This window comes from Sporothrix brasiliensis, assembly GCF_000820605.1.
Source record: "Sporothrix brasiliensis 5110 chromosome Unknown Cont19, whole genome shotgun sequence".
Lineage (NCBI taxonomy): Eukaryota > Fungi > Ascomycota > Sordariomycetes > Ophiostomatales > Ophiostomataceae > Sporothrix > Sporothrix brasiliensis.
The window spans coordinates 2,873,358-2,899,969 of record NW_024467138.1 but is presented as its reverse complement, the minus strand read 5'-3'; the positions used below and the strand labels follow the sequence as shown (position 1 = coordinate 2,899,969).

The window sequence follows — 26,612 nt, the reverse complement described above, 5'->3', positions numbered from 1 at the left end:
AACGAATAGGAAATGAGGGGAGGTAAATGCTAAACAAAAAAAAACCAACTCAAGATGCCACAGCCTGGGGTATTTGTCCTTCTTTTCCTCATTCTTTGCCGTCTCCTTGTCCTTTCAATAATATATATGTAAAAAGGCCGTGATGGTGTAAAACTGGTTCGTACCGAGAGTGCGTTTCCTCCTCTTGACGTTGATGTTGAATATGAAAAAAAGAAAGGTAAACAATGGGAAGAAAATAAACATAAGAATAAAATAGAATGTAAAATGAGAACACACAATACCCACACCCTAGATCATGTTGCCCAGGCCTTCAATAGAGGCCATGGGCGTCATCATCGGACGTGCCTGCTGGGGTGGTGGTTGCGGTTGACGGACATGCTGCAGACTTCTTTGTTGCTGCGCCTGCATCTGCGCCTGTTGCTGTGCATGCTGCTGTGCCTGTTGCTGTGCCTGTTGTTGCATCTGTTGGTGATGCTGCTGCATCGCCCCCATCTGTGCCATGTGCTGTTGTTGGGCCTGCTGCTGAGCCTGTTGCAAACGCAGATGTGAGCGTGGTGGGACTGGCGGAGGCGGGTGTGATGGCGGCGGGTGAGATGGAGGGAGATGAGCATAGTCTAGTGGGCTCGGCTGTTGAGCGTGCGACTCGCCGAGAGGTGATGATGACTGCTGCTGCTGCTGTTGCTGCTGTTGCTGCTGCTGATGCAGGATCATCTGCTCGGCCTCCGACGGCATCGACGACAGCCCGGCCATGGCTAGAGACACGGGAATGGGCATCTGGACAGGGAGCACATTGGCAGCCCCCGTTGGCCCCGACGTGGGTGTGACCGTTGTGGCCGACGCTGGGACCGGTGTGAGCTGTGGTGTCAGCGGCGTATGAGGCATAGGCGGCGGTGCGCCCGAGCCTGGCATCGGTCCGGCCGTCGTCACCTGCAGACTAGGTCCGCACTGGCTGTTGGGGCGCGACTTGACGACAGGTCCGGGGCCGCCTCCGTTTGCATTTGCATTCGCACTTGCGTTGAGGCCGCCCGCCCGAGCATGGCTGCTCTCCCGCCGCCGCTTCGGCGCATCCTTGATCTTGGGGTGCGTGTGGCACTTGTACGCGTGCCGGAACCACGTCGTGCCCTTCTTCTTGCTGCTCACCAGCGCGATCCACTCGTTGCAGCTGCCACACAGGCCCTCCCACACGTCTGGGTTGCCGTCCATGCGGCGTGTCTCCAGGGGCTCCTGGAACGGGTTGCCCGTCGCGGCGCTGATGCCGTGCGTAAAGCTCTTGTCGTACCAAAACGCCGAGTTCTTGAGCACAAGCCACCGGCCCGGCTTGCAGATGCCGCACCATCCCTCGCGCTTGTTGCCGTGGCCGCGGACCCATTTGGGCGTGTACAGATCGCCCGTGAACCGGAGCTCCTGCTCGTGGGGCATCAGGTCCGGGTCCGCCGGGTTCATGTCTTCGGGCGGCGGCGGCACCTGGTCCTCGTGGAGGGACGCGTACAAGTCGGGCGGGTCGGACAGGTCCGCGTAGTGGTGATGGAGGCCGCCGCCGTGGTGATGCAGAGAATGGGGGTCGGCATTGCTCTGGAGCATGCGGAACAGCCCATGGGAGAGCAGCGGCGCGGGCTGGTGTGGATGGTGGTGGTGCGCTGCGGGGTCAAAGGCGTTGGACGGCACAGGGCCCAAGTGGTTGTTGCTGCCGAGCTGGAGATGGTGGCCGGGGATGGGATGTGGGTGCGGGTGCAGGCCGCCGGCGTGCGTCGATATCATGTTGGGATGGGGTGCGAAATGATGCGCGCCAGGGAAGCCGCCGCCGGCGCCGCTTCCTTCCAAGTGCGGGTGGTGGAAGGCCATGGCACCTGCCTGTGACGGAAGCTGCGTCGGCAGGAGCATGCTGTGGCGGTTGTAGCCCGAAGTGGCAGCCGCGACGTGGTGGGCCGACAGGAAAAACGGATTTTGGGCAGGTACGCCGGCAGCAGCCGCAGCAGCGGCTGCTGCCGCGACCGACGCTTGCTGCAAGTTGCCCATGTTGAGCGGCAGCTGGCCGTTGGCGGCCGTAGGCGATGACTGGTGCTGTTGCGTGGACGACGACGCCGTGGCCGCGCCCAGCATGTTGTTTGCGACACCGCCGTGGTAGACAAATGGTGACGGCCTCCGGTTCGGCATGGTGCCGTACGAGCCCGTGGACCACCGCTTGTTGCGGGGGCCTTCCATGCTGTATGGCGCAGCTCGCAGACCGGGTCGAGGTGAGGGCGACGCACGACCGCGGCTCTGTGTACGCACCAGTTCCGAGCGGCCCTGTGGCGTCATACGTGGCGAGGCCACGGGCGACAGCTGTGTGGAGGACATGAGCGAGTTGCGGTTCGACGGCGGCGGGTAGCTTTCGGACGAGAACGAGGGCGCATCCGACAGCGCCGCCGAGAAATCTTCGTAAGAGGGCATGTCCGAGAGGCCGCCCGTCGTCGACATGGTAAAGGACGAGCCGGACAGCCGGCGGTTGGCGCCGCCACCGTTGCCACCTGATGCGGCTGAAAACCGCAGATCCAGAATGGGAATGGCCTCGTCGGTCGTGTACGCCTGGCCGATGCCCATGCCAATGTCGCTGTCCACCAGGTGCTGCAGATCCAGGCTGTCGTCCTCGAGCGGCTTCTGCTGGCCCACGGCCTGTGTCCAGTTGCAGCCGTCGTCAAACTCTTGGTGCATCGAGATGGGCCGCGACTGCGACTGGGTTGTGGACTGGGTGGTGGACGACGTATCCCACGATGTCAGGCCGTCGTATGCCTCGCCCATGCAGTATGAAAAGCCCTCGTGGATCGTGGCCGGCCGCGGGCGGAGGCCGTGGGATGTTGGTGTTGTCCACATGTTTTGTGACGTTTGCAGCTGCTTCTGGTCTGCATCGGCAGGCAATGGTGTTGGCGGCTGGTCGGCCATGGTTGTGGTCGTCGTCGTCGTCGTCGTCGCCGCCGTAGTCGCAAATGTCGATGTCGCCGGGGTCGCCGTTGTGGGCGGCACCGTCACAGAGTCGTGGCCAAATTCATGGCCTTGCCTTTGGCCTGGGCCATGGATGTCGTTGAGGTCCATGTCCAGGTCTACCAGGCTGTTGTCGCTCTTGCCGTCTGTGCTGTGATGAAAGACAAACGACGGCGTTGTTTGGATGTGTCTGTTTGTTTGTGCGCGTGTAAGTATACGATCAAAAGAGAGGAACGCAACAGCCACGCATAAACAAATAAGTGAGCCAAGACAAGGACAGTGTAAATAAACACAGTCGAGAACACCAAAAACAATAGACAGAAATGACAACGGGACATGTAAAAGGCAAGGAGTGGCCAGGACCAGGGCCAGACCGGGGGAGGGCGAGAGTGCTGTTTAATAAAGAGCGTTGAGAAGCGTGAACATCGAGGCAATCAACCTTGACCAGGTCGACTGACGGACGGAAAACAAACAGCAAGGCCTCGATGGGGCACTCGACAGCAAGAACACGAGCACGCGCGGACGAGGAAGAATCAGATAGATGAGGCGGAGCCGCGCGGAGGAACTGTCAAGACGCAAAACCGCGAAGAAAATACCTACATTTGTGCCTGGTCAATGTCCATGGCGATTGTTGGCTGTCGTTGTTTTCAGATAGAAGAGGTATACAACGGAAACTGGGCGAGGAGAGACGAGAACGGAGGCAAAGGAGGAAGAGCGTTAGCATGAACGGACTCGGACGATTTTTGCCCCCCCAAGACGGACACAACGCTCCGTTGAGGTCAGAGGGCCGGAAACTGGAGTTCTGTGGACTGAGGCTGTTCTCACCATGGATGGCAGAACGGCTGGAACTTCAAAGGTCGAGTTTCCCAGTTCTTGGTCGCAGATCTAGACGATATTGTTGTCTGAAAGACGATGGGCTCAGGAGGGCCGGGGGGATAACGTTGGAGACGGTCTTCGAATGTGCGAATACTGCGCTGTTCTCTCTTGTGATCGATCAAAGGGCGTATCGCCGACCGACTGTCGTACGGTCTTATTTGTTTTTTATTGCGCTTGTTGCCGTCGAGTGGTGTTGTGTTGTTGGCGTTGTTGTTGTCTTGTCGCCGTGTTCTGTTTTCGTTCCCTTTTTTTTCTCTCTTGGGGCGTGGTGGTCAACACTATCGATGAAACGCTGCAAGAAAGACAGAGATAGGTTGGCAAAATGGCGAAGATAAAAGACAGGAAGTCTTAAGAGGGAAGAGGGTATAATAATATCTGGCAAAACGAGTTGCAAAAAAGGTACCAAGAGAAGGGGTTGTAGGTAAGAAAAGAGAAGGAGTGTATGTGTGGGGTGTGTGTAGGTGTCTGGAAAGAGAAATTGGCCTCTCAGAGAGGGGGCGGGAGAGAAAGATGGAAAAAGAGACTGTAGAAAAAAAGTAGTGTCGCCGGGGAGGGGGGTGTGGTTTGTTGACAGTGTGTGATGTGTTTGTGTGCAGTCCAAGGTTGACTTTGGTCGTATTGTTGCAAGACGGTATATAAAAAGATTTTCGAATAGGAGGGAGGGAGTGTCGAGAAGGAAAGAAAATAAAGAAATTCGAGCAGTAAAGGAATGTATGAGGTCTCCGATATTAAGAACCAGTCCAGAGGGTCAAGGAAAGTCAAGAAAGGAAGAAATAAAAAGAGAAAGTAAGCAGTTCAACCATGGGTATAACAGAAGGAGAGACTGGAGTTGGCCGAAAGGGACTAAAAGCTCGGGCGGATAAAACAAATACGATCCGATAAAAGAGGGAACAGAGAGAGAAAAGAGAGGACGAAGGGAGAGAGGAAAGAGCCAGCTCTTGGTATATTATAGACCAGAGGGGGCTATAATGGGTTAAAGTAGAGAAGTACCAAAAGACCAAGGCAAGACAAGGCACGACAAGTAAAGAAAGAAGAAGAATAATGGCAGGGTTATGGAGTGACTAGCGCTGCAAGCAGGACGTAGGAGCCGAAGGGAGAGAGAGGAGCGAAGGAGAATGTGGGAGAGAAAATGGTTACCTAGGTTCGGGCCCGATGGGAGGGAGACAGGAACAGAAAACGGCAAGCAGAAAAAAAATAGAACCAGCAAAAAGGAAGTGCGAACGGGGAGGGGGGTATGATTTGTGGGAAAGAAAAGGAATTGGAAAAAGTAGACAAAACAGAACGAAAAAAGGCCCAGAGGGAGGCGGTGCAGGACGACGATGAGTATATGAGGGACCTAGAGAAAGCTATAGCTGGCAATGGAAAGCACAGAGTACGTTAGGAGTACGTTAGCATCGAACGAGAAAAGTGAGAAACGAGACGGGGGCTACGAAGAGCGAGGAGGGCGAGACGAGTTGCGCTGCCACAGGTGTGCAGACGTGGCAAGGAGAGAAATCAAAGATGGAGAATCGAGAATCAAGCAAATACTTCGACACAGCTGGGAAGGGTGGCCAAAACAAGCAAAACGACTAAAACGATGAGGACGACACAGACACAGCGGACTCAGCACGGGCAGAGCTCGGAACACCGGTAGGAGCTAAGCCGGACTCTCTGAGACAAGAAAGTGCTGCAGTTTGTGGCTCACGAGCAAGAAAAAGGCAACAAGGGGCAAGAAGAGGCACTCAGCCCTGGGGTGTGGGTTGGGTGGGGAGACGGTATTCGAGTTGCAACATACGACCTATGTTGGACGGAACAGAGGACGGGCGAGAGATGTGGTGAGGTCCATCAAGCGGCGTGCGTGCTGTAGGCGTCCACCGTACGTCGTAAAACGTGTGGTGGAATCTGTTTGGGAAGCCAGGGGTGGCACATTTGGACGGCGAGTGCTCGGTATGAGGGGAGAGGGGGAAGACGACGGTGAAGTCCGCCTACCAATGTGATGTGGCCGTTGACGTGGACGAAGAGAAAAAGAGAAGGAAAAAAAATGAGAGAAGAGAGAAGGATAAAGTGGGACAGCGGATGTAAAACCCTAGACGGTTGCCCTTTTGGGAAACATAAAACAATAAGGCCGTCGGCGACAGGGTTGGCACGTACACACAGACAGCGTCATCCCACCTTGGGCTTTCCCCTATGGACAGGGGTCGTTTGGGAGACGTACACAGTAGGGAGAAAAGACGTACGACGTTAAGAGAAGACGAGAGCAAAGCGAATGGCAAACAAAGACTGAAAACGGAGGAATCACCAAAGACCGAAGACGGAATCAGAAACGTCTTTTTTGGCTGCAAGACGCGTATGGCGTACGACGTATTGAAGACGTTGACTGTAGGCAATGACGGTGGAGACAAAGATGGGCCGCGCGGAGGGGCGGTTTGAAGCGGAAGCTTGTCTCATCTCGACAAAGGGGGGAAGAGCGGCGACAAGCAGTTGACAAAACGGTGCGTCACCACATGTACAGAGAAGGAGACAAAAATAAAGGATACGCCATGCAAAGTTTTGCTTCTCCTGATGTGCATGCCACGAACCCTTCAGAGGAAACACAACAACCACGCCGATACTAAGGCGACACACAAGATAGAAAAACGGTCTGTGGACAGAATGATCGTCGGCGGCGCAAAGTTTAAGTTGAGGTGTGTACATGTAGAGAGACAACAAAAGTGTCTCTTGTTTGTATTTTTTTTCCCGATGTTTTGACCGTGTTGCTCGACATCGTGCTAGCGCCTAAACGTCCGTGAGATTCCTCAAGAAACGATCCATGAACCACGGAAGAGCATCAAAAGGGAGACCTATTTGACTTTTGTCGTTTTGTTTTTGTTTTCGTCCCTCGTCTCAGTGCTTCCTTTTACTCTGTTTCTGTGAGAATACCACCGTCGTATTGTCCCAGATCAACATCCTGGAGACACCCTTGAGATATCTTGAACAGGAGACATCCTGGAGAGGAAAGTTTCCGCTGCTAGAACAAGGTTGTTTGCGTGTATTTCTTCTTGTTCTGTTTTGACTTTGATCCTGATCCTCGACCAAGACGCACCGTCAATCACCCACAACCGACTCCGTGGTTGAGCATCGTGGAGAATCAAAATTACTCGAAAGGGGGAAAGCTGAAAACCAGGGGCACATCGATTTGGAGAGAGAATTTCTTGTCCACTGGCCGCCCTGTTTACTATATTGCACACGAGCAGCCCGAGACCCCGTGAAGATCACGAGGACGTGAAAATGGAGTCCGTGTAAAATTGCAGGTTACGGCACGTTAATCTGCGTCGGGGAAGCCGGTTTCTTGCTGGCCAAACCGGTGCACTCCGTCCTCACACAATACGGTGTGCTGGCATCGACATGACTCAAGTGTTCAAGACTGCTGATTTCCATTGCGGACATCACGACCAGCAGATCAGCCGAATGCAGAGACGTTGTTTCGGAATCCAGAATGGCGGTGGCCTATTTTTGGCGTCGAGAGGAGACACTCACAATCTCAAAAAAACAAGACAAACGGTACTCGTTCTAGTCTGTCAAGATACAGCTCAGGATTTCTGTTAAAACACTTTATCCGCCAGGAACTGGGTTTGTGAGCATGAAGATATGAAAGTGGCCGTAAAACGGAGTTAAACGGCGAAGCCCAAGTAAGAGAATGGAGGCAAAACCGTCCACGACTGGGACGGACATGATTGTGAACGATGTTGAGGAGGTATGTCACTGTGAGCCGTACGGAAAGGAGCCATACCCACCCGTCTGGGGTGTGCTACCCGTTATGGAGAATGGAACCTCGAACAAAGGTCGACTATTTAGCGAATCGGGGACGTGACCAGGGGCTGTTGAGTTAAGGACAAGCAAACGAAGACGCTTTTCGCAAGTCAACGAAATGTATGTATATAGGAGACCCGACACAACCCATGGAGATTGGGACTTGGACGGAGAATTTCAGTGATTGGCGCCTGTTCGAACACGAATGACGCCTCCACGTATGTGCTCTGTACGGAAGCCAGAGTTGCCGGCCAACGAGTTTCGTTTTGTTTTGTGATGGCCCGAGACGGAGGCGAGACCGTGGGGAGGAAAGCAAGGGACGGGGACGCAAAAGTGTCGAGGCTCCTGGCCGCGTGGGCGAAGGCGATGGTGAGAATGGAAAACGCCGGCAAGGCAACTGTCGACTCGGTTGTGGGTTGAAAACAACTGGACGAAGGCGAGACGTCTGGTGAAGAAAATGAGTCCCGGAGAAAAACGACGTATTGAGTAGCACAAGGTGACGTTTGAAGTCCAGTTTGGCCACGCTGTCAATGGTGCCTGATTGGGCCACACAGCCATATGCAGGGGCAGCTGCCGAGTTGAAGCGTCGCTCGCGCGTGTTCGCGTGCGTGGTTACGTGGTTACGGGGTGGACGGAAGCAAGACGTCGAGTGACATTCTGCGCCGACAGCGTACGAGCGTGTAAGTGAGAGTAAAGGGAAGGAGCCCCAACGGAAAACGCCGCCAAGCCGTGGAGGGTGGGCCGTCGATTAACTGGATCCTTGTAGAGGCACCTTCACTGGGGCACTCATTTAGTGATGAAAAGAGTACCGCTACAAGCGGAGCGCGGGGTGGGCTAGCCCGTCTCAGATCTGTCGCAGGACCCCGCCACTACCGCAGGCGCGACCGGTGGCCCCGTTTTTATTCGCTGGGCTGTTCCAGTGCCTCTACGTGTTGACATCGACGTACGAAATACCATAAGTGGAAGCGTGCCTTTGCCTCCCCCCCCAAAAAAAGTTGCAGTGCGAATGAGCCAGCAGTTGCCCCCACACGCGTCAAGACACGACTGTACACAAGTACACACGACCAACTGCAGCTGCCGTGCCCCAACGCATGGTGAGAAGAACAACTTTCCTCGCAAGACAAACCCACGATACTCGAGAGCTCTATTTTCTTTTTCTTTTTTTAGGGGTCTTCCTTACCTTTCGTCATGGACAGGAGCATCTCAAAGTCAGCTCAACAACGTCTGCCACCTCTACTGTCTGTGTGTTCTCTTAAACAAAAATCAAACAGCCTTTTCCCCCCTTAACTCCTTCGTTGCGGAGTCGTGTCCCCAAGATGATACAATGGATCGGTGGTCCAGCAAACACTTGTCAAACCGCAGCCGCGCCAAATAATCCCCCTTTGTCGCTCCTGTTTTGTTTGCTGCCGCGGCGTGCAATCATGAGTTTTGTCCTTGTTCAAAACGGTCCGTCCAGACCAGTGTCTATTTCGGCTACTCGTCTTCATCATAATTCTCCGTATGATCGCGGCGGTCTCGATCGTCCCTCTGCTCGTGTGGTTTTCGTCATCTTCTTCTCCTCAAACCCCTTCACACAGGTCCCTGCTTCGGCAGTCCCTATTTTCGTTTCTTGGCATTGTTTGGGCCTTGCTCGGGAAGGACAAGAAAGGTCTCGACTCGCCGATGGATGGCGGTGTCAGGGTAGTACCGGTGACGAATTGAATTCGTGAACGAGGCCCTTTGTCTCTTGTCTGTTGTCGTCCTCGGTCCCTTGCGGTGCCCTTGTACGAGAACCTCGAAATCCTCGCGCCCGTGGACAAGCAAAAGGTCCGAAAATGATGGAGGGCAGGAACGCACACTCCGACGTAGAAAACGTGTCATCCAGAGTGCCGCTGTTGGACATCTGCAGGGCCGGCGGTCGTCCAGCGTCCAGTATTGGATGAAGCTTCGGCGTCTGGGCATGCAGACGGCGGGACAAAGGTGGACCAAGACGACAGCAAAGAGGGAGGGAGGGCGGACCAGACTTGGACAAAGGCTGGCTGAAGATGTGCACTTGATTCGTTTGCTGCTTTGCCTCTTGTCCTCTTCTTTTTTCCGCGAGGTTCAACTGCCAGCAACCCCTGCCCCTGTCTTGATTTGCCCCTGCCCCTGAACACTTTTTGCCGGTTCACAGCCACAGGTACGCACACCGAATGGAGGCGCAAAAACAGAGTGCGAATGAAGCACCAAAGAGGCTGTGGCGATGGTTGCAAGATGGTACCAAGAAAAGGACTACACCTGGCTGTGTTCAGGAGGCCCCTCACGATCCTTACCCCGCGGGCTGGACCTGACATGCCACATTGCACTTGCACCTATAAGAAGTTTGCGAGCTGAGCAAAAGAAAACATCGCCACTAATGTTTCAACTCATCTTTCCACTTGCTCGTCTTTTCCCTTTCGTTCGTTTACTGTCGTTGTTTCGTCACTCCTTCATGTGCACATTAGCATAACACAGGCATATGCCTGGTTCACAGCATAGCGTTGCAGAGGGAGAGGAAAGAAACAAGAAACAAGAAACGACTACGATGTACCACATGGGGCAGAGCGTACACAGTTACGTGAACCATCGCGATGGAAGCAGCCCATTGAAAGCTGAGACAGACCGAGGAATAAAAAGAACGACAGCGAGTCGTCACCAACACCACGTTCACGTCTCTCTTCTTCTCTTGACGCGCGCGCCTCCGCCACCCGTTCGGCCGCACCGTCACATCCAGGAAGAATACAACATTGGTGGGTGATTGTAAAGAGCACTGGGAGGAGTGAAGAGGAGGGATCTTAACAGAGGCATCTTATATGCCGCGTCCACAATCGGGAACAAAAACGAACAAGCTTGACGATAGCCGACTCCGTTGATTCGTCACGCTCTTCTGCCAACGGCATGGCTTGCAAACACTCTACTGCACAAAGACGCAAAGCAGGCACAAATGGTATCCAGTAACGGCGTCCACACGTACGGCATCGCAAACGTCCAGGGGCACGTAAGTGACAAGAGCATGTAACTCGATCTATCATGCAGCATCATCTATCCAAGGCAAACTCGAGAAGGGACTGCAATGTTGACGGGAGTCTGACAAAGAAATGCCAACAAAACCGGAAGGATGAAAACGTGTGAGGTGGGTTGCGGCTACAGTGTGGTACATCTAGGTGCGCATGTCCTGCATCTGATATCATCATTATTTCTCTCAAGGATGTCTCGCCGTATTTACGTGGCACACAATTTTTTATTTTATTTTTTATTTTTTTGCCTTCCTCCCACAATTTAATCTATTTCGCCTGCGTCCCGCAGAGCGGGATACGCATTCCACATAGATTAAGCCAGTTGGCAAGTCTTGTCCTTTATCCATCGTTCCTTATTTTTCTATTGTCTTCTCCAATATAAAATAAAGAGACCGACCCGACTCCTGGAGCTGACGCTAGGGTGCTTGCATAAACTTTTAATATCCGGGGAGGTGTGTGTCTGTGTGTGGCTGTGGAGAAAAATAAAACGCAGATGCAAAGTGTGAGGAAGCCGAAGGCGCACCATGTCCTGGCCTCTTGGGTCCGCTCTCGATAGTGCTTCCCGCACCTCGACAACGTCCACAATGTCCACAACGTCCACAACACCTGAGCAACAGGCTACAGCTAACGGGCGGTGACAGCGGTCAGGAACGATCGAGCACAAGATGATACGCTGGAAGCAATACTATATTTGGCCTCTGAGATGCACGCCACCCGGCTGAGTTGCCGTCGAGCATAGCCGTAGGAGATCATCGAGTTGGTCATGCTTTCTCAGCTTTGCTTAGTCGTAAAGACAGTAGACGGTAGACCGCCACACAATCTCTTAAAACGATGCCACCGTCGAGAGAATAGACGAAAACATGATCGTGAGAGGACAATGGGGTGACGCGGGGAATTGCATACGGCTAAATAGAGAGGCGTGGAAGACGTGAAAATGCGGCGGACGTACTCCCAAGAATACAACGACATGCAGCAAAACAACAAACAGAGAAGGCGGAATCACCACTGGCCCGACGACATCCACAGGTTCCGACACGAGCGATCACTCAACACATCGTCAGTCAACCAGGATGCCACTCTTTTTTGCTGTAAAATGCATGGAAACGTAGTTCCTCGCCAGTCCGCCCGGCCGCCTCGGTCCCATTGTTCTCCTCCCGGCCTCTCTACCCTGAGCATCCACAGAATCCCTCAATCTTCTTTTGTCACGCTCTCGTATACTGGCTTACCTTTCCCATTTTTGCCTCTTCCCTCCTAGCCAAACCCTCTGGAGCTCTTCGAACCCTGCTTGCATCTCTGTGGAATCTCTGTATTCCCGTACTGATGCTCATTCTGATCTGTACCTGGCTGGCGATCATCCTTTTGCGTCTATTTTACGTCTGCGGTGTAAATTACGACGTACGCCATTTTGCGAACAGACTCGGATCCCCGTCCATGTCGTAGCCCGGTGCGTGCTAGTGCAGGCATTTTGCTTTAACTGCCAATTTTACTTTTCATCCCCCTGAATGCGCCTCTCTGCACACAATATTCAGCCACGACACGCACAGCACGACCCTTGTCGGTGTTTTCTTTTTCTTTTCTTTTTTTTTCTTTTTTTTTTTTTTTTCAACGTGCTCTCGCTCTCGGCCATATGGGAGTTGTTATCGCATGTCAGTGGCCACTACTTGTGTGGCGGAAGGCCGAAGAGCATGCAGAAGTAATCGTGGTGCTTGACCCGTCTAGGATCTGGCCCAAACCATCCACTTCAAAACCTCGCCAATCCTGCGACGAATGCCCGATCCTGTTCTAGCGGCCTACTGGGCCTGTTATCGAGGCCGCTTGGGTGATTTGTATGTCGTACGCGGAGGTTCCCTTTGCCTGTTTCTCCACTGAATGACTCGTTTTCATTTTTACAGGCCTCACGTTTCCCTGCCCCGTAAGGGCCCTTGTCCAGTGTTTGTGTGCATTGCCCACTACGACATACTTTCATCTTTCACCTTTCTAGTGGGCTTCTATGATCCTCGCTTGTTCGTGTTCTTCGTACTTACTGGGCTTTCCGCGGCCCTCTCTCGGCCTACCCGTAGCAAGGGCCCCGGCCAAGAAATGCCGGGACAGGCTGGATTGGGTAGCATCATCGCAGGGCGAGAGGCAGCTGGGCGAGGAACAAAACGAAACGAGTTGTAGAGAGGAACGAGAAGACCAACAGGCAGGGGCTCCAAACGGTCGGTTCCTGTTCCTTGTGTTCCTTGACGTTGACCGTCTGCTTTTTTTTTACGCTCGTTTTTCCGCTTTCTCGCGCTCAGCTGACGCTCGTAGGCACCTGCTTTTCTCCTTCGTTGTTTTCCGCAACCTCCAACCATTGTGTTAACGCATAACAAACTCGTCCGTATTAGGAAATATTTTAAGATTGCACATCGACACTGTTCGCCTTCAACGCCGTCCGACTTGCTTTTAACCGCACAGCCGTACCGCGACAAAGCGACAACGGCCCTACAGAACCTGGGCCTCGTGAGCAGAAGAAAAAAACGTGAATAACAATAATAGTAGATACAAGATGCGATTAGCTCTTGTCGGACTGTTATACGGTGTAGATGTATCAGCAACGATACTTTGTTCCTGCATCCGATGGCCATCCTCGGCGAAGACGGAGTCAGTGGTAGTGCATATATAGGCGTTCTTTGAAAACGGAGCCTAGGAATACAATACTTTTGTGGAATTGCTCAGCTCATGAATGTCTTGAAGAGACTTGAAAATAAACAACTACGTAGACTCCATCACACGTACGACCTCGATTTCGTTGACGAAAATTTCGAGTCCCATGCTGAAAAGACTTATTTCAGATACCGTCAGCTATCCAACGGCTTCACCTTGTTACGAAATATGTCATCATCTTACTTTTCGCCCGTGCTTCTCGTATGCTCACACTTGCGTACAGCCTCACGGCCGGTCAGCCTAGTTTCGTGTCCTTTCCCACCGTAAGCCACCATCTATATCTAGACAACGACGGGAAAGGTTGTCCGGCCAGTCTCGACAATGGTTAGAATGTCAACAAAGTCGGTACAAGGCCTCATATCCAGATAGCGGCACTGGCTCAGATATCGTGTCATCGGATGGCGCTCACATGATTGAATTTAACCGCAACAGCGGCATTATACAGGACGGAGGGAACAGCAGAACACGACTCCTGCTTGTCCAGCCATATACGGTGTAGATGTATTGACGACGATAATGTCAATATTTGAACTTTCTACGGTGAACCATGTCCGCTGCTTGGGGCAAATCCCGTGGCTTGTCTATTTGTCTTCGTCACGATACGGCAAATCAATTAAGTCTTTGTTGACGCTTAGGACTGCTCATATTTCTTCCCTCTACCAAAACGGATGTGAATCTCTGCTAGGTTGACGACGCCCACACCGATGTTTCCAATAGTCTTGTTTTCCTGACCATCTGTCCTGTTGTAAAAGCGCTCACTTCATATCCTTCCAAACCGCGGCACCTGCTCGTATTGGCAGCTCAAAGTCTGACAAAGGAACGACTAAGGCGTGTTGGATAAAGTGCCCAAGATAGCCTGCGTCGTGTCATCCATTCCAGTCGTATATATATCCCCTCACGGTTGCCGTGGTGGAGACGGGCTGTTTGTTTTGTGGTGGCCAGGCTATCGTGAGGGTGATGGTATATGTGACTGTGCCGCAGGTGGTTCTCGTGTTGATTTTTGTGTTGATATGTGTATTGTACGCCTTCTTGGTCTCCATGTCCTCCTGTCAGCCGTCATAGAGCGTCTGGCACTATGTCCCACACGCCCCCGACCCCTCGTGAGCTGAGTGTCTCGTTCGATTGCTTTTTCCAGGCCAATAATAATCCAAGGCTACTAAATTATAAACAAAAACAAAGGAGTCACAAAAAAAACACAGCTCGACGAAAAAACAGCAAAAAACAAGACGCAGAAAACACGCGCGCGTAAATGATTGACGTGGGAGAAAAGGAGGGCTTTCCTCGGTTTCCACCTCTTCACCCCCTACTCCTTAACTCTGATTATTGATCCGCCGCCACACCTCTGTCTCCGCCGCGGACAGCCGCTCGCCGGCTGACACGGCAAACTTCTTGGCCGCGTCCCAGAGGCCCTCGCCGTTCCCGTCGTCAAACGTGGAGCGGTTGCTGCTGTTGAACGCGCTGCTGCTGTGGTACGACGACAAGCCGCCATGTCCACCGCCACCGCCACCGCTGGTGCCGACCTGTGCTGCCGCCGCCCGCTGGGAGCCGGTCATCTCTGCCGCGTAGGGGTCCTGCACGTACCCTGGTGGGTGGTTCAGGTTGACCTGCTGCCGTTCCTGCTGCTCACCCATGGCTAGGCCCTGGGCCAGGCCCGTCGGCTGCGGAATACCGCCGTAGGCCGCGCCTTGGGTCGTTACTGTCGATGTGCCCCGTGCAGCAGAGGGATACGGCAACGCCGTGAGCGGGGCCATGCCCATCTGGGGCGGCAGAGACATGGTCGAGGTCGGTTGTTGTGCCTGCTGTGTTTGCGTTTGCGTTTGTGTTTGCGCGCCGAGAATGCCCGTGCTGGCCAGCGACTCGCCGGCACGTGGGGGCGGAGGCAAAACGGCCGCGGCAGTTGTCGTCGGCGGTGCAGGCGATGCGCCAGCCCGGACGTAGTTGGTGGCGCCGGTTGTCGAGGGCGGCACGGGAACGGCACCCGGTTGGGGCGGGGGCGGAGTGTAGTTGGTGGATGGTCTGGAAGACGAGCCAACGGCCGACGTTGTTGCCGGCGGAGGCGGTGCGTATTGGCCGCGGTAGCTCGGGCTTTGGCCGGTGCCGGTCGGCTGGGGCAGGCCGGGGACAGCGCCGGGTTGAGGCGGCGGCGGCCCTCCTGCACCCGCACCCAATGGCGTTGTCTTTGTTGGCGTCTCTGGCGCGTATCTGCCGGCGTGACTATTGCTGTCGGCGCCGCTCTCCGTTTTGGGCGTCACGCCGTCTGCCTTGGCCGCGCTGATGGGGCTTTTCGAGTAGATGGGGATGGGCGCCATTGTCGTCGACGGAGGTACGCTAAGCTGTCAACGTTGGGTACCCTCCGAGCTGTAAAGAAGCGCGGCAAAGTTATGTGTAAGCAGGCGGAACTGTAAGCGTTTGTTAAGCTGAGTTTACTGCCCAACGTTGAGGAGGTAGAGGAAGTGTTGTGCTTTTGCGTTAATCGGCTACGTTATGCTGGACCAGTGGAGTTTGTAGTGCGGAATGAACCAGTTCGAGAGTGTGGAATCCGTGACGATTGTCTTCGATGCTCTCATTGCCTGACGAGAAAGAAAAAGGCGCAGACAAGCGTGTGCACTTTTATATAAAAGGGGCAAAGTGTCCTTCTTCCCACGTTGCTGGGGTATGATGATGATGGGCAGCTCCTTCCCTGGTTCCTAGCTGAGGGGTTGTTTAAACTGACGCCAGGGGTGCACTTGCCTTATAATCTCGGTGGCGACGTCATTGCTCGGAGCAGTCAGGTGACAAACTGCCAGAGGATTTTCTTTGTCCATAAATTGATGCCAGTCTGTTCACTTGAAATTAGGCAGCGAGCGAAGAGAAGGCAATAGATAAAAGAGAAGAAAAAAAGAAAAGAAACACCGAAAACAGAGAAACATTGTCTCAAGGCCAAGGAATGTTCAATAGCAAAAAAGCGGTTGACCCAGTCAACGCCACCACTCCATCACATGGCGCGGCTGCAGCATTGTCGCTGGCTTCTTGTATCCTAGAGCTCATTTCCAGTGCGAGACTGACCAATGAGGCACTCTTGTTTCAGCCAAGAACAGAGCAGAGTAATTGGATACAAGTGCGCCTTGTTGTCTGCAACTCTGACGTTCCTCACGCAAAGCGGACAACGTTTGGGTGGTGGCAGGAAACAGCAGGAAAGCACACTGGAGGCAGGTACTCGTACAGGTGTTAAACGGCGGGAAAAACAATGAGCCGATGATCTAGCCTATTGTGGAAAGGCCCCACTACCGCGCCAGGTCTATCAAGATCGCGAATCGTACAGGGAAGGCAGGCGCTGCGGCAGCCGATTGAGAGGAGCTTTTTTGGAGAGGAACTCGGTCCTGCTCCTGGTGATTCCCTTTTCCGTCGACATCGCCGGAGCACCGTATTTTCCATCGAGACGGAGAACCGACGCATCCTGTCGCGATCGTCCCGTACAACACCGCAAAGATGGTCGGCAAAGTCAGCGAGCGCGTTCTCCTTCGGGAAGGTAAGTAGAGCAGCCGAGTTGATTGAAACGAAGATGGATTATGATGCGAGGGCACTGAGATGTTGATTTTGTTGGGGCGAAGCTGTGTGCATTTGAGCTCGAACTGGGAGATGCATTGGCTAACACCGATACTTTATGCAGGACTCGAGCGCACCGACAATGGCATGAAGCCGACGAGCTGGCCCGAGGTCACGCCCATCAACCAGAAGAACTATTACACGTATGTCGGGCCATAGGACAGAAAGACGGGTGTTTGGAGGGTGCTTTTGCTGATGGACTTTGCCCTTCTCACAGAGAATACATGAAGCGCGACGACCAGGTGCTCGCGCTGCGTGTCCTTAACGAGGCGAGCCGCGACCGGCTGGTGCAGAGTGCCAAGGACCGCGACCGGGCGCTGAACCAGAACACGGCCGCCATCGCCGAACAGCAACAGCAGGGCGGCGACTTGCCAGTCAACATGCCCACCGACGGCAACGACATCTCCAAAGTCATTGTCATCCACCCGGGCAGCCAGTTTTTGCGCATCGGCTTCTCGACCGACGTCCTGCCCAAGACGGTGCCCATGTGCCTCGCGACCAAGTACCAGCGCACCGAGTCCGAAGAATACGAGGCGCGCCCCCGGCGGCAGTTTGAGGCGCAGAAGATCGACCAGCAGTACGGCGAGGACTGGTCCAAGAAGTACAAGAAGATGAGCGAAGACCTCAAGGCCGACATGCGCCTCAACAAGCGCAAGGTGCTGCCCAACTCCAAGGAGCTGGTGGTCAACTACAACCGGCGGACGGAACCCGAAGTCATCCCGACACACAACGACCCGCTGCAGGTAGACTGGACCGACGTCAACACGCCTGTGCCGGTGCCGGACGACGAGGTCGCCGTGGACATTGACGAGGAGGTCGTGGCGCCCGAGGACGAGCCGCCCGTGACGGTGGAAGGTACTGTGCATGCAGGTGCTGACGGCGGCAAGGCTGCTGACGCCGACGCCGATGGCGACGTCGCGATGGCTGATGTGGACGCGGCGAAGCCGCAGGCGGACGGAGAGACCGAGGCCCCAGCCGAGGCTGGTGGTGAGGATGCGGGCGGCGAGACAAAGGATGCGATTGTGGCCAAGACCGAGAAGCCCGACGAGCCAAAGGTCGAAAACGGCGACGCATCAGAGACGTCGAACGGCGCGCCCTATGGAAACGACAAACTACGGGAGGGGGTACAGGAGCATGGTCAACAGACGAAGCCGGAAGGGGCCAAGGTGCCCACCCCAACCGCCACAGTCAAGCGCTCGATCGTACCCAAGACCCGGCGAAAGCCAATGCCGCCGACGGTGTTCTACGGCGCCGAGGCACAGCGCATCCCCGACGACTCGAATCCCCGATTTCGGCTGCGGTGGCCGATGCAGCACGGCTGGCTCAACGAGGACGACTACGACAGTGTCAGCAGCCTGTACAGCGACTTTGAAGCGATCCTGACACACGCCATCCAGACCGAGCTGGGCCTGAAAAAGGTGTCGTCGTGCCGGCAGTACAGCTGCGTGTTTGTGATTCCGGATCTGTACGACAAGGCATACGTCGAGACGGTCCTGCGCATGTGCATGAACTGGTTTGAGTTCAACAAGGTCTGCTTCATCCAGGAGAGCTACTCCGCCACCTGCGGCGCCGGCTACAGCCAGGCCTGTGTGGTCGACGTGGGCGCGCAGAAGACGTCCATCGCCTGCGTGGAGGACGGCCTGGTCGTCGAGGACTCGCGCATCAACCTCAAGTACGGCGGCTGCGACGTCACCGAGACGTTTATCAAGATGCTGCTGTACGACCACTTCCCCTACCAGGAAATCAACCTGCAGCGCCGCTACGACTTTCTGCTGGCCGAGGAGCTCAAGCAGAAGCACAGCACGATGAACCAGGCCGACATTTCCGTGCAGCTGTACCAGTTCCACCTGCGCGTGCACAACGAGCCGACGCACAAGTACCAGTTCAAGACGTACGACGAGGTCATTTTGGCGCCCATGGGCTTTTACGAGCCGACGCTGTTTGACTGCACGACCAAGCTGCGTGGCCGGCGGAAGCTGATTGACCGCACATACAATGCCTACGACGTCGACGTACCCGATGACCCCGTCTCGGCCGCCCAGGTCGCCGTTCTGGCACTGGATCACCCGTCTGTGCTGCCGCCGACGGTGGGCGTGCCCAGTGCCGGTGGTGGTGGTGCAGCCGGTGCCGACGTCTCCACGCCGGGCAAGGAAAAGTCGCAGCCGTTCAACTTCTTCCCGCGCGGCATCGAGGGCGCGACGCCGTCTACGTCCAAGGCCGCATCACCGGCACCCGAGGGCGGCGCCAGCACGCCCGTGCCGGCCCCCTTTGTCTTTGGTGCTGGCCGCGACACGGTCAACGGCGCCGCCAGCCCGGCGCCCAGCGGCCGCAACGGCGGTACGCCTGCGCCGAACGGGCTGGGCGGCGCAGCCAGTGCGAGTGCCAACGCGGCCGCCGGCAGCCAAAGCCAGCCTGGCGCAGGAAACAGCAGCGGCGGCGGCGGCGGCGGCCTGTTGCAGCTCGACCCGCTCTTCCACCGCACGGCCAAGGACATTGCCGTGGAGCGCGACGCGGTGCTGCCGGTGGCGCCGCTGGACATTGCCATTATGACGTCGATCCAGAACGCGGCCAAGGGCGACGAGCGCAAGCTCAAGGACTTTTTGGGGTCGGTCATGGTGGTCGGCGGCGGCGCCAAGATCCCGCACTTTACGACGTACCTGGAGGAGCGGCTGCGGGCGCGGCGGCTCGACCTGGTGGACCGGATCCTGGTGTCGCGCAGCGCCCGCGACATGGACGAGCAGGTGGTGGTGTGGAAGGGCGCGAGCGTCTTTGCCAAGCTGGCGACCAACGACAGCTGGATCACGCCGCACGAGTATGCGTACCTGGGCCCGCGGATCCTGCACCACAAGGTGCTGTGGCAGTGGTAGAAACCTGCATCACGGCGCGCGGCGGCAGCAGTCGAAAAGGGAGAGCGGGACGGGTGACGATGAAAAAAGTACAGTCAAAACCGGATTATTTTAACGACGCGCGGGACGGTGTTTTAACAAGGTTGTTTTCTGCTTGTCATGTCTCACTTTTGCTCTAGGGAAATGGTATACATTTGTATTTGTTCGAGTCCATGTCGTGTCTCGTATTCCATTTTCGAACATGCATCGTATTGACTCACGTGGCACTCTTGATGTCGCCGCTTTGCCCGCTCATAAAATCGTCTTCTCAATCTTCACTAGGACGACCGCTCCATTCCGCCGTCCATGCACCGGATCCCGCAAATGCACCAGCCGGTAGCCTGGCCGCAACCGGTCCAGCCGCACCGACGCCCAGCTCAGCAGCACGTCCCGGTGCATGGTCCCGCCCGTGTCCTTGACCAGGAACCGCACAAACGACAACGTCGCGGCCGTGGATGCCGACACCTCGGCCGTTGTCTTTGCTTCTTGGGCGCGTCGGTGCTCCTCGGCCGTCGTCGCCGCCGGCAGCAGCGCGGCCATGGGCACGTTGGCGAAGCGCAGGACCACGCCGTTGAAATCCGGGTTGCGTCCACCGCCACCAGACACCGTCTCCCTGAATACGGGCGTCTTGGCCTTGTACTCGCCGCCTTCGTCCTCTTCGGCATCGTCGCCACCGGCACCACCAGCCTCTGGCGCGTCGGGCCGCTCTGGGTGGTCATCGACGTGCAGGACGACCTTGACAAACGGCCGCAGCGTGCGAGTGGATGTCGAGGGTGACACCACCTTGTTGCTGTCCACATCGCTGCTGACGCTGCCGTCCCGGCTGGCCGTCTTGCGCGGCAGTGCCAGGCCCTGAGCGGCCAAGACGGTGATGGACAGGTCGAGCAGTTTTGGCGCAACGGGCGGTGGGACGACCGTGCTATGCGTCGGTGGCGGCTGGAAGGTCGTGTCGACGGCCGGGGGCGGCGGTGGCGGCGTTCCCAGTTTGTCGCCACGGTAGCCTACGACGATTGTTAGCAGTTACACAACGGAAAGTATAGGAGGGAGGGGAGGGGGTAGCTCACCTTCGGGCTTCAAGACGTAGCCGCCGGTGCCGAGGAACATGGCATCGTTGAGCATCATGCCCTCGTCGCAGTTTTGCCAGTTGAGCGCGACAATCTGCACACCCTTGCGCCAGAAGCGCGCTGGGTCCAGGTTGGACGAACCGATGCGCAGGCCCGAAGGGTAGGCGCGCATGAGAAAGCGGCGGTTGTGCGAGAACAAGGCGGGGCCGTGCTTGGCATGGACCTCCATCAAACTCTTCTCGGAGAGGGAGAAGACGTGGGTGGGCATGTAGGCCTCGGGCTGAGACAAGCTCTTGAAGGAGACGCCCTGGGTATAGACGCCCAGCTGGCTGAGGGCCTGGATGATTTTGGAGGGCTTTTTGGCGGCAACCCCAGAGGCGGTGCCACCTGGTGTGCCCGGAGCAGGTGTGCGGCCGGCTGGTGTGCCTCCGGTCGGTATACCTGATGGAGGCGACTCGACAGTGGAGGTTTCGGTGGCAATGTTGGCGAGTTTGGAGGAGAGGCCGGGGTCGGCAGGAGTGCCGGTGCCGGTGCCAGTTCCGAGGCTGGAGTTCGAAGGCGTGCTGCCTCGTGGACTGCTTGGAGACGAAGCCCCGCCTGCCGGTATGTACTTGACCTTGATCAAGATTTTGTTGCGCAGGCTGCCTGGCGATGGCAGCGAAGCGGCCGGGTTCTTGCCTCTCTCCAGCAGCAGGCCCTTCCACTCCAGCTCCATGATCTGGACCATGACGTCCTGCTGCCCGGCCGTGCAGTGGACCTCCAGACTGACAATCAGCGGCGTGTCTGTCGTGGCGAAGCCATACTCACGGATCGCCACGCAGACATCCCGGAAGGAGACCTCCCGAGTGAGTGTGTGGCCGTGCAGCACGCGGGGCTCGACGGGGGTCATGCTGTCGACAGCTCCCGAAGCTGCTGGATTGCCTGCCGCGGCAGCCGGCGTGGGTTTCGGCTTCGGCTTGGGCTTGGGCTTCCCCTCAATCTTCTTCTCCACGTAGTGCTCCAGTCGCCGGCCCAGCGTCGACCGCGACAGCCGTTCCGCGAGCGATGTCGGCAGCGTCTCCTTGGCCTTGGCCTTGTAGCGCTTCATCATGTCCTTGCGCGAGGCCCGCTTGGTCTGATTCGCGGGCGCCGCGCCGCCCTCCTCGTCGCTGCTGCTGGCACTTGTGTCTTCCGCATCGTCGTCATCAACGTCGTCGTCGTCGCCGTCCCAGACGTCAATCTCGATGCACCGGCAGCCGCGCTCGAGCACGTGGCGGTAGGCGGCCGTGCTGGCGTCGCTGTACAGCTGGTTGCCCGTCAGGTAGGTGTTGTGACTCGAGTTGATAAAATAACTAGACAGCGGGTAGCTGTCAATGTCCTGGACGGGCGCGGGCGCGACAATGTCGGCGGCCTCGGACGTGATGTAGCGCAAGAAGCCGTGGAAATCAAGGGCGGGTGGTGCATTTCCTTGGGCGGGCGATTCACCCTGCACGTGTGTCAGAAAGGTAGCCACCTGGTCAGCGTGCCACTGGTTGTCGTTCTTGTCGGCGTGGAGCGCAAAGACCCGTGATAGATGCGACAAGAGTGAGGCATCGAGGACGGTCTCTGGTGATGTGGCGGCAGTGGAGGTAGTGGTGGACGTTGCTGAAGCTGAAGGAGCTGGGGCTGGAGCTTGAGCAGGGACCGGTACTGCTGTTGTTGGCCCCGTCGCGGCCGTTGGAGGCACAGCTGACTCTGTGGGGGGTTGTGCCATGGCGATAGATGAGTGTTGGCAACGAGTGTAGATTTGGAGTAAAGAGACAAAATGAGAAACGGAGCCGATAATGGCACGTCGACGTTAGCTGGGGAAGCTGAAGAAGGCGGGGTTGTGAACAACGGGACGTGGCTTCCGTTTTTGTTAGGCTTCAGGTCGTCCTATTTTAGAAGGAATGTGGGTGACGAGTGCCTCAAAAATAAGGAAGGAACGACCAGCAACGAGAAACAAAGAAGCATCACGCAAAGTCGTGTCGTACTTTTGCCAAGATGCGAACACAGACAGGCCTCCAACAGCAGCCGCACCACAAGACAGCTGAGACAGCTTCGCTAAGATAAGTTCCCCGCCAAGTTCGTTAGCGTGCGACCTGACCGTGGACCGATCTGGCCAATCTCTGCCAAGTTTTCAATGTCCAATCAGGCCGTCTGCGCGCTCTCCACAATTGTCTACGAACGTACTTACAAACAAATTAAGGTGCAGATGTATTCGAGTTGTCGACTTGCAACACCAATGACGAGGTAGTCAGGAATTACAGACTTCAATGCTAGAGACACTCACGGAAATGGTGCTGACGACTTGCCCTGCGCGTACGAAACCCACCAAAGGAGAATAAATACTTGAACATTGAGACTGTCCAACCAGCAGAACCGCCAAACCTTGCTACGAAATATATTCTCGAGTCCATTCGTCGACAATTGTCACAGATCGTCGTCCATTACCCCGGCCGAGGCCCCGCCACCATGGAATACTGAGCGCCAGCGCCGGCCCAAGTCAAGCGCCGGCTACGCAGCGTTTTGCTGCGGAGGCACGTGGCCACGGGCACTTCATCGTCATCGTCCTCGCCGCCGCCAATGCCCAGCTGCGCTTGGCCGTTGTAGCCGGCACCAAAAACACCGTGTGGGCTGGCCGCGGTCACAATGATTGTGTGGTCCGTGCCGCAGGCAACGGCGACCGCTGTCGTGTCCGCGGCCGTGGCCGTGCCGAGATTGAGGTTGACGGTGGCGGGCAAGAGACAAGCGCGTGACCGGCCGCGTTCGTCGCGCAGGAGCCGTCGGTGGGCTGGGTCTCGCGCTGCGGCGTCGGCCGCTTCCAGCTCGGCGAGGGCCATGCCCAGCTGCCCAGCGTCGATGCGGCCCCAGACCAGACAACGGCCGTCGGCCGTGACCGCGGTCGAGTGGTGGCCGCCGCCAGCGAGGGCCACGACGCGCTCGCCCGCCAGCGCGGCGACCTGCGTCGGCCCTGGTATGGTTGGTGAGGCGTCGGCACCGCGGCGTCGCAGCTCGTCCGGGGCCGCGCCCGTCTCGCCAAACGTGTTGAGGCCCCAGGCCCACACGCGACCGCTCGCGCCGACGGCAAAGGCGTGGTACTCGCCCGCGGCCACCAGGGCGATGTCCTCGGCGGCCCTGCCGGGCATCTCGACCAGGACCGGCTCCGCGGCGGCATCGAGAACCACATCGTCCTTGTACAGCGGGCGGCGGCGGCGCACGAGGCGGCGGCCAAGCTGGTCCATGTCATTGCTTCCCCACGCCCAAACGTGGACAGGGTTTCTTGCCCCTGTTCCTGTTCCTGTTCCTGCTCCTGTTTTTGCCCGTGTCTGGCGCGGCCCGCCTGCGCGGCCCTGCAGAGCGAGCGCGTGGTTTGCGCCGGCTACGATCTGGGTAATGCCCTGCAGTCCGGGGATGCGCACCGGCACGCGCTGTTTCTCACCGACCTGGCCCGTCGTCGGATGTGGTAAGAAAAACTCTTGCCCGTCCCTCGTGCGGAACATGCCCCAGCCGTAGACAAGCCCCGTGTCGGTCAGCGCAAAGCTGCAGCTGTCACCCGCCGCCACCTGCGTAAAGACGGTGCCCGCAGGGAAGCTGCTCGGATCAATGGCAGTCGGGGTGGACTCATGGGGGTTCAGCGATGCCCCTTGAGCGTCGCTGTCGCTGTCGCTGTCGCCCTCGTTGAGCTCTGTCATCCCGCCCTCCCAGTCTGTGTTTCGGCCGAGCGCGCCGCCGTCGTTGACGCCCCACGTCACGATCCGGTTGTCGCGCGTCAGCGCCACCGAGTGCATGGCGCCGCAAGCGAGCTGCACGATGTCAAATGAGGTGGTGCCTGTCGCCGGTGCAGACGCCGCGCTGAGAAACGGGTTGAGCCGTGGCCGCGTCGCCTCCGCAATCTCCGGACCCAAGCCCAGCTCGCCGGCATCGCCAGTTCCAAAGACAAACACATCGAGCACCGTTGTGGGTGCGGTGTTTAACGGGGAAGGGGGAGCTAGGGAGACGCCTTGCGCTTTTCGTCTTGCAGCTGCCGTTCTCTGCTTGTTCGTTTTGGCGGGCTGTGCCCTTCTCGTAGCGTTCGCTGCCCGTACGCGTTTGGCTGGGCCATCTTTCGAAACAATGCCACGCTTCTGCGATGTTCGGGCCATGATAATTGCTGTCACGTTGCTTTTGCGGCCTTTCTAGACTGTAGGAGGATGCAGAATTTTGTCCTTCTGAGCACATGTAGCAGGCTCGACAAATATGTAAACAAAGCCAGTGCACAGACCAGCCGGTAAAGTTCGCCCTTTTTTATTATGCTTTTCGCAAGTAATGCCCCTGAAATAGGCGCCGGTTCTACATTCGTTCTATGAACGCGGCGGGCCGGGTAAGCGCTAATGGACGGTGGAGTTCACATTGCCTCGTGCCCTGCCATTGGCTATAAAAACTAAACTAAATGGGGGCACTGGCTGGCCAAAGGCACGAAAATTCACAATAGACAAGCCAAGCCACTCTCCCAGTTTCAACCACTTAACTGGCCCAAGGCTGGCCGCTATTGTTGCATTTACCAACCTAAGCCATTTCACTTTTCCACGTCGTTTACGATTTTCGAACCCATCGAACTCACCACCTTTTCCTTGCTTGTCTTTCTCGCAATGCACACCCGTCGGCATCTGTCGCTTGAAGGTCTTCCAGCAGAACTCGTCCTCCACATCTGCTCCTTCATCTGGAAACCGCAGAGACTTCACCGAAAACGACCACAATGTCCCACAGAAATCGAAACCGCGCCTGAAGAGCTTGAGACGTGCCAGGACAAGTTAGCGGGGCAGTCTGATCTGGCAGCCCTTGGCTTAACGTGCCGGCGCATGTTATCTATCATCCAGCCACGACTCTATGCCAACCCAGTGATCATAAGTGTGGACATACATGGCACGAGAGGGCGCCTTGAATGTTTTTGTAGTACTCTACAAACGCATCGAATTCTAGCCGAGGCGGTGACAAGCATCGAAATCGCAGCCTCGGCCGTTGTCGGCGGTGGGGCCTTTCTTCAGCAATTGCTCTCCCCCATAGTACCGAATCTTGAGTCTCTGTGCCTGTGGTTACCCAGCACGGCAGTCGGTAACCATGAGCATATAATACCAAACATTGCGGCAGGACCAGGCCAAACATCGCGTCCTCCTTTTCATGTCCTTCAACTACGCGGCCAAGATACATCTGCCAGCCTCGAACTTGGCACTAATCTCTTCCGGGGTGGATGGATGTCAGAGGTACAAACTTTGGATATCCGTTCACTTGCGCATATAAATTGGACGTTTGTACACCAGCAACCGCAGCAGCCCATTCTCTCACAGTACCTGTTTACAAACCTTACGAAACTTCAGTTATGGCATAGCACGATAGATGTATCTTCCTTTGAGACCCTTCTCAGGTCGGTCGGTCCTTGTTTGGCCACCGTGTCGATATGTATCCTCGACATCAGCCGCAGCGAGTATGATGCCTGGCTCAGGTCAGACCGCCGTAGCGATTCGGCGTACGCACTCCCGGCTCATGACGTTGTGAGGGCTCTTCTTCCGTGGGCTCACACGCTGCGATCTCTGACACACACAGTGGCAGGGCATTGTCCCTACATGGAGGACGCTAAGGTACAGTCTCAACTTGATCTCACGTCGTTCGTCGCGCTCGAGTCTTTGTGGATGGAATCCGAATATTTTTCTATCCTTTCAAATCGGGCAAAGTTCACAGATACATTGCCTCCCAGTCTTGTCAATTTGCGTTTATCTGGGTTTGGATTTCATGCAGGG

At 56.3% G+C, this 26,612-nt stretch overlaps 5 protein-coding genes across 5 annotated transcripts; 1 reads left to right on the top strand and 4 right to left on the bottom strand.

Moving 5' to 3' along the window:
* Window positions 1–288: 288 nt before the first annotated feature.
* Window positions 289–3,581, bottom strand: SPBR_00119 (uncharacterized protein; the record flags this gene model as incomplete). The annotated part of the gene is made up of 2 exons (XM_040758439.1): window positions 289–3,109; window positions 3,559–3,581. The coding sequence occupies 2 exons, from the start codon at window positions 3,579–3,581 to the stop codon at window positions 289–291; spliced, it is 2,844 nt and encodes a 947-aa protein (XP_040618617.1).
* Window positions 3,582–14,614: 11,033 nt separating this feature from the next.
* Window positions 14,615–15,613, bottom strand: SPBR_00841 (uncharacterized protein; the record flags this gene model as incomplete). Its single annotated transcript, XM_040759160.1, has 1 exon — window positions 14,615–15,613. The coding sequence occupies one exon, from the start codon at window positions 15,611–15,613 to the stop codon at window positions 14,615–14,617; it is 999 nt and encodes a 332-aa protein (XP_040618616.1).
* A 1,159-nt stretch (window positions 15,614–16,772) lies between these two features.
* SPBR_00148 (chromatin remodeling complex subunit) lies at window positions 16,773–19,756 on the top strand (the record flags this gene model as incomplete). The annotated part of the gene is made up of 3 exons (XM_040758468.1): window positions 16,773–16,812; window positions 16,954–17,032; window positions 17,107–19,756. 3 exons carry the CDS (start codon window positions 16,773–16,775, stop codon window positions 19,754–19,756), a joined length of 2,769 nt encoding a protein of 922 aa, XP_040618615.1.
* A 270-nt stretch (window positions 19,757–20,026) lies between these two features.
* Window positions 20,027–22,570, bottom strand: SPBR_00218 (phospholipase c; the record flags this gene model as incomplete). The annotated part of the gene is made up of 2 exons (XM_040758537.1): window positions 20,027–20,775; window positions 20,839–22,570. The coding sequence occupies 2 exons, from the start codon at window positions 22,568–22,570 to the stop codon at window positions 20,027–20,029; spliced, it is 2,481 nt and encodes an 826-aa protein (XP_040618614.1).
* Window positions 22,571–23,285: 715 nt separating this feature from the next.
* On the bottom strand, window positions 23,286–24,980 carry SPBR_00465 (regulator of chromosome condensation; the record flags this gene model as incomplete). Its single annotated transcript, XM_040758784.1, has 1 exon — window positions 23,286–24,980. The coding sequence occupies one exon, from the start codon at window positions 24,978–24,980 to the stop codon at window positions 23,286–23,288; it is 1,695 nt and encodes a 564-aa protein (XP_040618613.1).
* Window positions 24,981–26,612: the final 1,632 nt, after the last annotated feature.